Source organism: Plasmodium berghei (assembly GCF_900002375.2).
Source record: "Plasmodium berghei ANKA genome assembly, chromosome: 10".
NCBI classification, from domain to species: Eukaryota; Apicomplexa; class Aconoidasida; order Haemosporida; family Plasmodiidae; genus Plasmodium; species Plasmodium berghei.
The window spans coordinates 983,372-998,623 of record NC_036168.2 but is presented as its reverse complement, the minus strand read 5'-3'; the positions used below and the strand labels follow the sequence as shown (position 1 = coordinate 998,623).

Below are 15,252 nucleotides of genomic sequence, written 5' to 3'. Positions count from 1 at the left end.
ATACCTTTGATGAAACATTGTTAATTCCTGAAATTTTTTATTTTTTTTATTTTCACTTTTTAACACACTTGTGAACTATTTTGCTTATAAATTTAATCCACATATTATTATTTATGTACATTTCCCCTAATTTTTTTAGCACATACTAAAAAATTATCGATTAAAATATTTTAATTCTACAAAAGGGTGGAATATTTTCACATAATTGTTATAAATCTCCTTGCACTCTTCCTTTTTCGGTGTCCCGTTTATCATATATAAAATTCTCTGAATTAGTAATTTTTTAAATTATCATGATAATAATTATGTTATATATTTTTTATTAGAAGTATAAGTTTTATACACGGCTTTAAAAGTGTATCATTATTTTTTCAAAAATATTAAAAAATAGTATAAAAAAAAAAATATATTATAACACTATAAAACAAAAAGTGCAGAAATCATTTTATTCCATATGCTTCACCATTTATAAGCTACAAAATTTTCCTTAAAATTCTTCAAGTGTAATGTTTCTTTCATTTTTCCTAAAAATGTTGCAGTATTAGAATTATTTCGTTCGGGGGCTTCAATTGGTCCTATAGTTGCATTATTAACATTATATTTGTCCAAGTGCTTTTTCGAAATTAGATATTTATTATTCTATATTGTGTTAAAAAGGGAAAGGTATAAAAAAAACATGTATTGAAATAGCCACGTTTGCCAATATATATATGTATATACAATTCTATTATATTACATCTATTAATATATGCGGTCCATCGGGTCTATTGCATTCTCGAAATAAGAGAAATTCCTTAGAGCAAATCGATGCGTCTGGTGATCTATTAAAAGAATGATAACAAAAAAAAATGTTTAAAGAAGATAAAATAGGACTACCAATTATGCTGAATTTTTATCACTTGTTTTCTACGCATATAAATTGTAAATCAATGGGTATTCCACTGGGACTTTTGGATAACTAACTACATTATATTTTGATTTACTTATATTTTAATATTTTTAATAGAATTACCTTGAGCATTTCATCAGGTTGTTAATTTCATTTATACAATAACTCATTCCAGTCCTATAAGTAATAATATGCATACATAAATGCATAAATATAATATAAGTATAAATGGTATAATAAAATTATTTTTACAACCATTTTAATGTATCTATATACACATAAATAGCACGCACACATTCTAATACACATAGCAATATGCTTATATGTATTAATTTATGTATGCTGACTTTATCATATAAACATACATAGATATATATAATATATGCTCTCATAAACATCGACAATAGAAATGCTTTTATTATTTTAAATATTTAAAAAGTGTATAAATATATAAAAATATAAATATATATATAATAGCTTTTCTTAGCATATAAACATGCTAATATCATGTATGTGTTATTGTAATTACGTTTTGGAACATTCCCTTAGTTCGTTTTCTATATTTTTACACTTGCTTAGACTTCTCTTACTGGCATTTAAGCATGTATAATATTTTGATTTCACTTCTTCACATTTTTCATTCATCGTATAAAAATAATTTTGCTTCTTTTTGAAATATTATTATTAAGGAAAGGGATAAAACAAAGGGGAAATTTAAAGATAAAGTAAATTTTGTTTTTTTGTATATTATTTTACAAAGTAAACGATTTTACAGCTTTTCCCTTTTTTAAACCCCATAAATAATAATTGTTATATTTTGCTTATTATCCTATCCATTTAATCAATCATCTTATTTTATTAACCTCATTTTTTTAATAAAAAAAAATATAAAATATATATTATTGTGAAAAAAATGATATATTAACGATACGCCTTTTCATTATATATGTATTACACTTTTGCGCTGTGCTTTTTTTAACATTATTTAAATGTAAAACTGTTACATGCGTGCACGCATATTTGTTTCCCTTACCATTCTATACATACAATAAGTTGGAAATTATATTATATTTTCATATTTAAAATACTTTTAAAAAATATGATTTATCAATGATTTTTCATTAGTTTGTTTTGTTTATTTTTTACATTTGATGCATAAATGCGTTATTATAACATTTTGACAAAAAAATAATTTGTAGCACATAAGTATTATTTAAAACAATGAATAAAAATTAAAAAAAAATTATGCTAATATTAATTAAGTTTATAAAAATCAATGAAAAACACACATGTACACATGATATATATAAATGTATACGTATAAAATATTCTTTTAAAATTTTCTTTCTATAAATTTTCCTATTATTCCAGGAATACGTCCTTTTTTTAGTAGATCTTCATATTCAGCACATTTGGTCTAAAAATAATTTAATAAATATATACATTTCAATGAATATTAATATTTTTAGTTTTACATAGTTATTTTTTTCCATTTCTTCTTCTTTTGATTATTACCCTAACACCGCCAACAAGTTTTTCTTTCCATGGTTCAGGATTTTCAATAATTTTTTGTCGCACTTTTTCTTTTTTAACATTTTTACAAGCTTTTCCATCGGTTCTTTGCCCTTTCCCTTTGAATTTCTAAAAATTTCCATAAAACATATATTTATGTTTTCCTTCTATATATTACTATAGGGCTTTATGCATACATATCATATCCATATCCGCATATAAACGTCCATAAAGCGTTTTTTTAAAATTTGAAAATAATATATAAAATAAATTCTGTTATTTTTATAATTTTTTTTCTTACACTTTCCTCAACGGGTATGATTTCTTCTACATATTGCACCTCTGCAATGGATGGTATACAAATAGATGAATATTTTAATAAAACATATATTAACAAAAATAAAAATATATTTTTTTAATAATTATTATGTTTACTCTCAAAAGGTTCCTCAAACTCTACTTCAACATCAGTCTCAATAATAGTACAAGCAAAAGCAGGTTTTAAATCCTAATTAAAAAAACCAAATGGGTATATATTCTCAATATACATATTAGCTAAGAATCCGGAAAAACGATTATATGTACATGAATATATATATGTACGTATACATGATGCATCTCATATTTAGATCATACCACAATTTTAATTTCGTAAGTCTTTCCCAAATAATGTATTACAATATTATCGCCAATAGTTAGTGTTGCATAATTTCTTAGAGCTGTTTCTAAACTGAAAAAATAAAAACGATATTAAATAAAATAGCATAAATATATCATAATTTTCATATTAAAATTTAGATATTGTTTTATTTCTTCCATATAAATCGTAAAATATTAAATTTAAAAACATACACAGTTCTATGATTAGATAATTCCATAAAATCCTTTGAACAGGGTTTTAGCTTGACGAAGGTACCTTTAGGTAAACTTATACTTGTAACCCTTACAATATCTCCTTCTTTTAAGCATAATTGTTGCATCATCTAAAAGTTTAACATCATATATAAGTATGTGTGAGGATGTTCATTGTTGTTTTATCAATTTAATAAGGTATTTATTTACTTGCTTATTTAATATTCATCTCTTTTACCCAGTATGGCATATGACATGTCCCTTCGTCGGAAATGAATTCAAGAACACCACTATGAGTTCTCTTTTCCTAAAATTTGTTTTATAAGTTATAATTTATTTTTACTACGCTAAGAAAATATAATATATATACACTTATTATAATTAAAAACAATAGAGGGAATATAATAATAGATACCGTATATGGATTGGACACTTCGAATAGCATGGGCCATGATATATGTCTTCTAGCCAATGCGTTTAAAGCAGTTTGTGGCAATATAACTATATTTGAAAATATATAATTTGATGTGGCAAAAAATTACAAAGAAAGGATAAATAGATATATTATTAACAACCAAAATGCTGCATTCTTTGAATTATTTTTTGGAGTAATAAAAAAATGCAAGTATGTAATAAAGTAATAAACCAGCATATGCTACAAAAATATATATATTGTATATCATATAAAATATTATAAATTCACTATATAGTTAGTACTTTTGTTTCCATTTTCCATATCATCTTTTCCAATAAAAGATACCGGATAGCATGTATATTCTTCGGTAAAGGGTTCAGATATATTTAAAAAATCATTTCCCAAAAAATTGTTTAAATTATTAAAACTCCACTATAAAAATAAAGACATATTTTACATTTCTTATTTATCTTTTTTTCGTATACAATTTTTATGCAATTTTAATTTATAAAAAACTCTATATTTATTATTACCATTCTTGTAGAAATAAATTTATATGAGAAAAATCAAATTATTTTTAATCAATTGATTATTTTATTAACTTTTCTTTTTTTCTTAAACGTAATTGTATAAAATTTTTTACCAAAAAATTATACATATGTATAATGCTTTAAATTTGTATGGAAAACAAAATGTGCAAATATTTTCAAAAATGCATGCATTACATAATTATGCATAAAAAATTGTATAAAAATAAGTTATATTCTCGTAAGTATATCTCAATCTAATCATTGTTTAGCAGAGAAATCTTTGAAAACATATATATTGTATGCAATTGACTACTAAGAAATGAAGCCATTTGTGGGTTATAAAAATACAATATATACATATGTAAATATATATTTTTTTGAAATTATAAAAAATAATAACTTTTTTTGCGTACGATGCGAATTATTTTACTTTACACTTTTATTTTATTTTAATTGTAAATAAATAGGAAAAGGGAAATGCATTCATTAAGAATTTAGTTATATTTTTTCCTTTTTTAATTTGTGGGTATAATAATTTTTTAAAATATTTAGTTTGATTTTTCTATATAACAATAATATAAATTTTTTCATATAGTTTACTTTATTTCGTAAAATATGGATATTATTAGTTTCGAACAAATCCTAAGCACGATATTATGCCAATTAAGGTAAATAATTTATACTGTGAATTTTATTAATGAAGTAGTTGTAATTTTTTAATTATTGTAAAGACGTTTATATAGACTATTTTTTATTCTGTATAATATCGTCATATGATATTAAAAAGACATATTGACTTATTGCATATATATATATATATATATATATATATATAATTGCTTATTTCATAATCTCCCCTTATATACATGGATACAATGTTTTTTAATATGAGATATACCGACTATATACATGTAAAATGAATAAATATGAAGAGAATGAAATTTATCATTAGGAAAAAAACGTGATAAATAAATATAATGGGCAAAAATTATATGTAAATATATGTATTGATTTGTACACAAGCATGGGAATATGCACATACGATTTGCTGTAATGTATCGAAGCGACTCGTGTAAAATGATATATCACAATAGGAATGATATTATATACAATAGCTATAAAATTTTAAATATTCAAATTCATAATTTATGGGTAAACGTATGTACATTTAAATGTAATAATGCAATTTTCTTTAAAAATTAAGTATCTATTTTTACTAATTAACTGCTTTAGTAATTTTAGAATATGGAAATAGAAAAATCAATAACAGCCTTCGAAAAGTTATTAATAAAATTATCATATATATATTCTGGGAATTTTTCAATTTCTTCCATTTGAAACACTAATGATGCATTATAATAAGTTTTAAAAAACTTAGATACTGTTAAGCTTTGTAAAGCATTTGAACTTATTTTATGTATTTTATTTAGGGTTGAATCATATATAACAATTAGCATATCAATATCAAATTCATAAAAATTTGCATTGATACTATTCTCAGCTATACTTTTGATATATGATTTAAACAAAGCAACTAAGTATTCTTTTATAGATATTATAAAAGCATTTGCTGGCACATTATTAACTATTATTCTTGGAAATGATTCATCACTTAACTTATTAAAAGTTTCAGCATTTATTTGTAAACTTATTGGAACTTGGTAATAATTTTTATTTAGGTCAATTAATGGGGGGTAGCAACTTAAGTTCATATTTTTGGGTATATCTATATTATAAATATGATTTTTTTTTATAATTTTTAACATAAATTTTTCTTGTGAATATTTTAAAACTAATTTATGTATAAATTCTACATTTTCATCTGGATGGATATCTACAAATTTATTACCATCCAATACATATACAAGTTTATAAAAAGAAGATATCTGATCATATTTTAATTCTTGAATACGACATCGAGCTTTAGATAATTCACTTAACAAACTAGAAACTTTCATATTCTTATATGCATTTTTTACTAATAATCTTGTCTTATCATCATTATAAATATAAAATTCTGCAAAATTGTGTTCATATAAATCAGGGAAAGAATAAATATGTGTTATGTTAAATGATTTATTATCTTTTGTATCAAACCCATTATATATATTTAATTCGTTAGTACTATGAATATCAAAATATATGTTAAGTCCGAAAGATAATAAACATTGAATATGGGATATTGTATTTGTAAGCTCTTTTTTATAACTAACACACTTTTTATCAATATGAGATAATTCGAATAATTTATATAAATATGGTGATATATTTATATGTTCTAATATATTTTGAATTAATATTTTCTCATTTATTCTATAATCTATATATGGTAATGTTAATGCATTATTATAGTAATCTTTTATGATTATTGAATTTGCTATAAATCCTAATATACTATTTCTCCAAAATATAGAAGATGCATTTAAAGAAGATATAATATCATTACATTCTTCCATATCTTCATCATTTTTTAATTCTTGGCACGATATATTTAGTTCAAGAGAAACTAAATCGTTTATTGTATTTACTTTTTTACTATCTTTCTTTTTCAATTTTAATACAAATTTCATAGCCTGTTTAGAGCTATCATTTTTTGTATTCTCGTCATAAAATCTCTTATTCTTTAGTAACAGATTGCTTTCGCTTAAACACAAACTACTATCATAGGAGCATCCATAAATTGACAAATAATTTTTCCCTAGTATTTTAAAAAGGTTATATTGCAATAATGTCAGCATAAAACTCGGACTTAAATAATCCGGAAAACCATACATTGTAGTTACATTATTTTCAAACTCACTAATTTCTGTACTTATTGATATATACTTTGTTTGGAAATTTATCAATGCTGGCATATAGCTTATTCTAGGAATAATATAATTATTAATATCATTATTATCAGGTTTATAAATAAATGTTAAATTATGCCCTTCATTTAAATGATCTTTAAAAGTGGCGATTAGTTGTTCAGTTTTATCACTTTCTTCTTCAATTATATCTATTTTAGATCTATTCCCAATAAATGTAAACAAATCTTTCCACTTGTAACTATTTGTTGTTATAGATTGAAAAATTTTAGCAAATAAATCTTCCATTTGCATATTAATATTAAAATTTTTTATTCGAATTGTTCTAATAGTAGCTGGGAAATGAATATTAATATCAAAATTTATTAATTCTTTGATGTCAGTTTTATTATAATTACTTATATTAGATTCATTAAAATTCGAATATTTATAAAAATCAAATTCAAAATGGCTCATATTACCATAAAAGTTTTCAAAAGATTCTATTGTTGTTATATAATTAATATTTCTTAAGGCTATATGATAAGACAATGAAGCAATAAATGATAGCTGACTATTTTCATAATGTATATATACAGGATCACATTCAGGATATATACAAATAGATGTATTATCTCTCATAAAATTTATAACTTCTGAATTTTTTGTTAAATAATTTATTATGTAAGTAATTAAATTATCTTCTGTAATTGATAATGGAATATTTTTTAATTTTATATTTTCTAAGTTATTATTTTTCTTTACATATAATGGTATTTCCTTTTTAACAAATACATTATTTTTCATGTCTATTTTTGTATTATTTAAAATCAAGTGAATAATATTAAAAGGTTCATCATCATTATCATTATTTGTAACAAATACAATAGATGGTGTGTTAATAAAATAATAATTTATAACATACTCTATATTTAATTCTTTGGGTATAGTTAAATATGTATCATTATATATAATTTTTATTTCTAGTTCTAAATTTTCAGCATTTCGTATTTTGCAATCATCCTTTAACATATTTTTAATGTGTGTTAAAACATCTTCTACTGTGTAACTTTTAGGTATATTACAAATTGTTGATGTACCAAATATATTCTTATCATATAATCCTGCATTAAATTCAAAACGTAATACTGACAAATCTATATCCACATTGTCTTCCTCTTCGGAGTTTATTTTGTTTTTCAATTCATTTAAGATTGTATCATTATTATTTTTTTGATTATCATTGTTATCTCTGTTAACAAGAGCATCAATATTATCCCCTATTGTATTATTTATACCATCCTCAATTTTGTTAGAAGCAAGTTCTATGTGAAAAGTACATGGATCATTTTTTTTGCATAACGTAAAAATTTCGCTAACTGTTCTACCATATGTTATAATACCTGAATGGTCATTTAAAACATGTTTTTCACTACCTTTAATTATATAAAAATCGACATATTTGTATATCCATTTTCTTTGATATCCAACTATATAGCGTAAAAGATCGATTATATACATATTATAGGGTATATTTGTAACATTAAAAACTTTTTTTTTATTTTGATTTAGTATAATATTAAATATAATACTTCCTTTTGCTTCACTAATACTTAAAGCAGTTATTTTTTCTGATTTAAAATCATAATTTTTATTCGCCACATTTTTAAATATGCTATCTAAAGAATTAAATTGAGGTTTATGAACTAAATACAAATTTGTTCTATCTAAGTCAATTAGTCCTGTTAATTCACCAATAAATACAACATTTTGATCTATTATAGTTTTTGTTTTTAACAAGTTAAACGACTCTTTGTTTAATAAGAGAAATTCATCTACAACATGTTTTGTATTAATATGATTTGATTTAATTAACAAGAAAGCAATTATGTCTTTATTAGTTGCACTTAAGGGTATATTAAAAATAGTAACAGGACTATATGCATTACCATCAAATACGTTAATTGATATTGTATATCCAGTAGCACTTATGTTATTATAATTTATATTTCCTTTAGATAAAATTTCTCTTAATACATTATCATATAGTTGCATTGCTTTTAATTCAGCCTCTTGAATTTTTATAGAATTTGTTTCAGGTATTTTGTCTATTTCTACGAATTTCTTTTTATTATTACTATAACTATGTTTTTTATCTAAAGAAACAAATGTACGTAGTTGTGCTTCTTTTCCTGAACTAATATAATCTTTTATATTTTGTATTTCTTCATTATTTAAAAATAATGAAAATTTGATTTTTTCATCTTTAGGAAAATTTTGCCATTTAGAGTACATGTCTAAAAGAATCGTTTTTAACAGCTTATCTGGAGTTATATTTTCAGGTGCATTGGTTATATTAATTAATTTATTTTCATTTTTATAATTAACATAAAAGCTTAATAATCCAACTGGATTTGAAAAATCAATAACTTTGGGTAATAAATCAAAACTAAACATAGCATATTCATAATAATATGTACTATTTTTAATATGTGTCAATTTTTCTGGATAAGCTTTAATTAAACATAGGTTATTTGTTCCAATTACCTTTAATATCTTTTCAATAGTATACCCTGGTTTTGTAGAAATATAATAATCACGATTAATCGTTGCATCTTTATCTTTTGGGACTATTACAAATAAATTATATAATCTTTCTGGGTCTTCTATTGATATATTAAAAGATCCTTTTAATAATATATTTACAAATTTCCATACTAATAAACTTAATGGTACATTTTTTATTTTTATTTTTTTGGAATTATTTCCTAAATATACTTCGATATTTTTTACCTTTGTAGATGATTTATTTATTTCAACTATAATATTGTCATTTGAACATTTCCCAGATATTTTGAGTAAATCCTCCAATATTGGTTGCATCATTTTATTCGAATTCAATTTTATTTTATAAAATGTATTCACCATATTAAGTAAAAATAGGTTATATGTTTTATTATTATTTCTGGTACAACTACTTATAAAACTAAAGATACTTATACTTTCTTCGGGTTCGTCTTCTTCATAAATATAATCATCTACACCACTATTTGGGTTATATATACTATCATTATTAATATCATTAGCAGATGAATTTTGAAGATATTTTTCATTATACGTAAAAAAGAACTCATTCAAAAAAGAGTCTGATAAAAATGCATTTGTATGGTATAAAAGTAAATATTTTAAATTCATAAAAGACATATGTATGGGTATATTATAAAGTGTGTAAGGCTCGTAATTATAATCAATATATATGTCTAACTTTTTAATATAAATATTACTATTTGATAAATCAATAATTAAATTAGACATAGCTTGATAATATCTTTTTGTTAAAAACGTGTCATGAATAAATAGTGTATATAAATAGTTGTTATCCATTTTTATTTCGTGAACCAAAGCATTATCTTCAATGTATTCCCATTCATTTTCAATTATATTATATATTTTCAAACTTTTTATAATATCTAACTCATATATTTCTAATGCCTCATTCAACATGTTTTTTACTGCAGTGCATAATTTGGATGCTGTATAATTTTCTGGTACATTCATAAAACTTATTTTGCTATAAACAAAATTATAATGTTCATCTATGTGGAATATTGGAAATTCTAAATATATATCTTTTGATTTTTTTAAATTGATTGTCAATGGAATTTTTATATATTTCAAATTATCTACACCACTACAATATTCACTATGTTTATTTTTTATCAATAAATATTCGTTTTTGCTATTAAGATTTTTTAATATGTCCAATAATTTTATATTTTTTTCAAAAAATAAAGCACTAATAATATTCGATTTTATATTATAAGAATAATATTCTAAGCAATCAAATATATCAAATGGAGATATCCCTTTTTTATACGACTTTAAGTCTATAAAATTTGAAGGAACATGTATTATCTTGTTCATAATATCCATTATAAACGATTTTAATGTATAATTTTTGAATATAAGCCCATTTAATACATTTATTTTTCTATCCGTATTATCTATATATATATCAATCTTATTATAATTATTTGGAGTAGTGTACTGATTATCATTTTCAAAAAATGTTTCCTCCTCATCTTTGTGGTATGAATTATTTTCAATTGTTTTCGCCTCTGTGCTATTAGAAGAAATGCTTGAATCCTCAGAGCATCCGCTTATTTTCCCCCTTAAGTTGGTGTCTTCTATTCCATTTTTCATAATTTTATCAGGTTTTATTTCTTTTTTAGTAGTATCATATATTTCATTTTCTAATAATGCATTACTCAATTCTTGTTTTTCTAAAATCGAAGAATTTCTCAAATTTTCTTTATCATCATATTGAGATTTGTTTAATTCCAATTCAATATTTGTATCTTCTTTTCCTTCTTTTACATCTAATGCAGATTCAATATATGGTGTATCATTATTTGATTCATATAAATAGTTGAAAATTTGTGGCTCTATACTTATACCAGAACCATCATGTACAGATGCTATTAAAATTTTCATATTCATCGTTTTAATATAATTATACAAATCATTTGCAGTTCTTATAGATGATGGTATGTCTTCTAATTTATTTGGATCATATTTCTCGATATCATTAGGTATAAGGAATAACTTAAAATCATCTATTGATTTCCCATTAGTATTAGAAATAGCTAAAATACTTGATTTAAGTGTATCTAAATCATAGTCAATGTCAGATGTAATATGAATTTCCTTTTTGGAAATGTTATTATTTTCAATATAATGTATAGGAATATTATGAACTCTAAAATATTTATCCATATATTTTCTCAATGTCTCATTAATTATTTCACATCCATTCTGATCAATGGTAATAAATTCGCTTTGGTCATTTGATTCGTTTACTATATTATCTTTATCATTAGTTTTTCCATTTACTTCATCATCTTTACTACTTTTTTTTATTATTATTTCTATAGTATTACCATTTTCTTCATTACCCTTGTTAACATCAACGTTTTTATGGTTATTCTTAATTTCCTTTAAATCTTCTTTTGATAATAAATCACCATATTTTGATAAAACTTTTGATAATTCATTTTGTGCTGGTGTTTTTTCACGTTCATTGTTAAATTCTTTTAATATTGTATCCAACAATTCATGCTTTTCTTCGTGATCTTTATTTAATTCAACTAACGAGCCTTTTCCATTATTTTTAGAATGATCATCTTTACTCGGTTCATGTGCATTTTCTTTATCGCCAATCTCCTGTTTCTTATCCTGGGTAGATGGTTGATCCGTTTTATTATATTCATTATCCAATTCTGATTCTAAATTTTCAAAAATACTATGAGAACCATTTTCATTGTCGAAGGTTTCATTATTTTTATTTGAATTTTCCTCTATATCTTCATTATAATGATAATTTTCATTTCCTTCGTTTATTTCTTTTATAACGTCTTCTAGCAAAATATATTTTTTATCTGGGGTAATAAAATAGATTGCCATATTTTGGGTGTCAAAAACAGAATATCGAAGCATGTTTATACAACCAGCATATTGTGCTTGTATTCTTCCGAAGTCCACATCAAATCCTATAATACTTGAATCGGTAATAACTGGAAATAAACTTACTGCTGAGTCTTTTATTTTGTAACGAACATCTTTAAAAACATTATTAAATAATTTTTTAAATAAAAACAATATATTTTTCTTGTTATCATCAGCACTTATCTTATTTGTTTTTATATATGCATTTATTACTGTTTTCTTTTTTGTAAATATTCTGGTTTTATACAAAAAGCGTAGGCTATAAAAGTTATCGATGATTCCATCATAATAATCATTATCATCATCGTCGCTCTCATCGCTCTCATCGCTCTCATCATCATTATTATTGTTTAAAATGTCATAATACAATTTTTTAAAATATTCTATATTGTTTGCTTCTTGAGAAATTTCATTATCATAGTTATCAGAATCGTCTGAACCTTTAACAATATCCCTATTTTCTTCATTTTTTTCATTTTCTGGATTATTGCCGGCATTTTCATACAAATTTTTTATGTCTAAAATTTGTTTTCTATCATTTTTAATATACCCTTCTTTATTTACATTCTCAATAGTTTCTTCATCATCATATGCATAATCACTATTATTTTTTTTCAAGTTTATAGGATCAAAAATGCTACTACTTAATTTAATTGTTTCTCTCGTTTTTATATTATAATCATCGAACTCATTATAATCTTCGTCGTGTATACATCCGAAGAACATGCATTCATCAACATCGTTTTCAATTGTTCCTTCTCCAACTTGATATTCATTACTATGTCTGTTGTATAATTTATACTTACTCTCCATTTGTTTGTGAATTATTTCATATACTCTTTTATCTCTGTGTTTATTCATATTCCTCACCTTAAAATTCGGATAACCATGTCCAAAATATATGAATGACTCACAATTGCAGTTATTACCATTATGCGTATCTCTGACTCTATGCATATATTTGTATGAAGGAAACACGTATTTAAATATATGAAATTTATTATTAGGAGGAAAATGGCTTGTGCAATTGCAACAGCCTTTAGATGAATCTACATTTACCTTTTGACTATTAATTAAACAATTATTAATAGCACTAGATGGCATGCAAACAATGCATTTATTGTCGTACGTTAGATGCACAAAATTTTCATTGAATGGGCATTTATTATGTATGTGTTTTTCATAATCATCACATGATAAGCAACGCATACTTTTTGATGGGACATTAAAATGTATTAATGGTATAACATAATATAATTCATCATTCTTTTTAGAGTATTGTATACAATTTTTTGAAAAATCTTTGTCATATATGATCCTTGCATCTTCAGACATGTTATTTTCGATTGAATCATTTCCATCACCTTTTTTTATTATTATAATTTTTTTGCAAACATCATTATTTGTTAATAAATGCGATTTTATTATAATTTCAAATAATATATTATTGTTATCTTTTTTATAATATGTCTCGTTCTCATTATTTGAATTTATGAATTGTCTATTATACTCATTTGATATGTTTTTGTGAATTAATCCATTTTGATGATTATAGTATTTTTGGGGTTTGTTCAAATAGGTACGATCCATTTTTTTCTGAAATAAATGGCTAACTCGAGATGCTGACTCACTATTTTCATTTTTTTTATTTATAGGAATTTTTTTTTTTTTTCTTGAATATGTATAAACTGGGTTTGTATTGTATGCACCTAAGGAATATTCTTTTGCATTCTTGTCCTTTTCCAAATTATTATTCACATATGTATAAATTTTATTATCAGCATCACTACTTTCACTTATATTATCATTAGGTTTAGCATTTGGCATTTTACTAATAGGAAGTTTCAAAAAAAATTTTCCTAGATCCATATTATCACGTAATAAATAAAAAATTTCACTTTTAGAATCTGTATAGTATTTTATCTCATTATTTTTGTATTTTTCTAAAGAATCTAAATTGAAATCAAGTAAAGGTGTATATAAATCTACTAATTTGTTAAACGTTTCAGGGGGCGATTCCATAGTAAATGACATGTTATCTTTATAATTTCTTTGTCTTAAAATTTTAATAGATACCATATTATTTAATTCTTTTACACTGTCATCGGATAAATTAAGATCGCCAGGGGCACCAAATAATAATGATTCACTAGAGGTACTAAATTTTTTAAATTTTTTTCCTAAATTATTTTTTCTCAATGCAATATCGTTACTTTTTTTTTTTAAATTTTCAAGATCCCTTTTCATATAATAATTATCTAATTTTAACATTAAATTGCTCTTATTTGATTTTGTCTTTGTTATATCATTTTTATCATTTCCATCATTTTCTTCATTATTTTCAACATTTCCTAAATGATTTTTTATGGCATTTTTAATGTATATAATTGTTTGTTCAATTTCTTTTTTTTTGGATAAATCATCAGTTTCTTTATTTTTGTCATCCAATAATTTTATCGTAGATAACAAAATATCAAGCGACACTGATTCGTTATTTTCTATTATAGATAATAAAGGCTTATTAACTTCAGACAAAACATCTCTATATTTCCCTTCTGTTATAACTTGAAGGCGATTAACTATATTGTCGCTTTTATGTGCATTTCCTAGTAAGTTGTATTCTCTATTTTTCTTGGATAGCACATTATTGCGTAAAATGTATAAAAAAAATAAAGAATAAGCCAAAATTCGTTTCATATTTTTCATATACATAAAAATATATTAAAAAAACAAATTAAAATAAAATAAAAACAATAATAGTAA

General features: G+C 23.1%; 3 protein-coding genes across 3 annotated transcripts; all 3 read right to left on the bottom strand.

The window, feature by feature from the left end:
• Nucleotides 1-459: 459 nt before the first annotated feature.
• On the bottom strand, nt 460-1,534 carry PBANKA_1024800 (ATP synthase-associated protein, putative; the record flags this gene model as incomplete). The annotated part of the gene is made up of 4 exons (XM_034565340.1): nt 460-639; nt 737-821; nt 1,013-1,066; nt 1,419-1,534. The coding sequence occupies 4 exons, from the start codon at nt 1,532-1,534 to the stop codon at nt 460-462; spliced, it is 435 nt and encodes a 144-aa protein (XP_034422047.1).
• Nucleotides 1,535-2,222: 688 nt separating this feature from the next.
• PBANKA_1024700 (ubiquitin fusion degradation protein 1, putative) lies at nt 2,223-4,204 on the bottom strand (the record flags this gene model as incomplete). Its single annotated transcript, XM_034565339.1, has 10 exons — nt 2,223-2,306; nt 2,405-2,530; nt 2,703-2,743; nt 2,837-2,909; nt 3,038-3,131; nt 3,254-3,384; nt 3,492-3,560; nt 3,669-3,754; nt 3,971-4,100; nt 4,202-4,204. 10 exons carry the CDS (start codon nt 4,202-4,204, stop codon nt 2,223-2,225), a joined length of 837 nt encoding a protein of 278 aa, XP_034422046.1.
• Nucleotides 4,205-5,436: 1,232 nt separating this feature from the next.
• Nucleotides 5,437-15,201, bottom strand: PBANKA_1024600 (liver specific protein 1; the record flags this gene model as incomplete). The annotated part of the gene is made up of 1 exon (XM_034565338.1): nt 5,437-15,201. One exon carries the CDS (start codon nt 15,199-15,201, stop codon nt 5,437-5,439), a length of 9,765 nt encoding a protein of 3,254 aa, XP_034422045.1.
• Between the last annotated feature and the right edge of the window lie 51 nt (nt 15,202-15,252).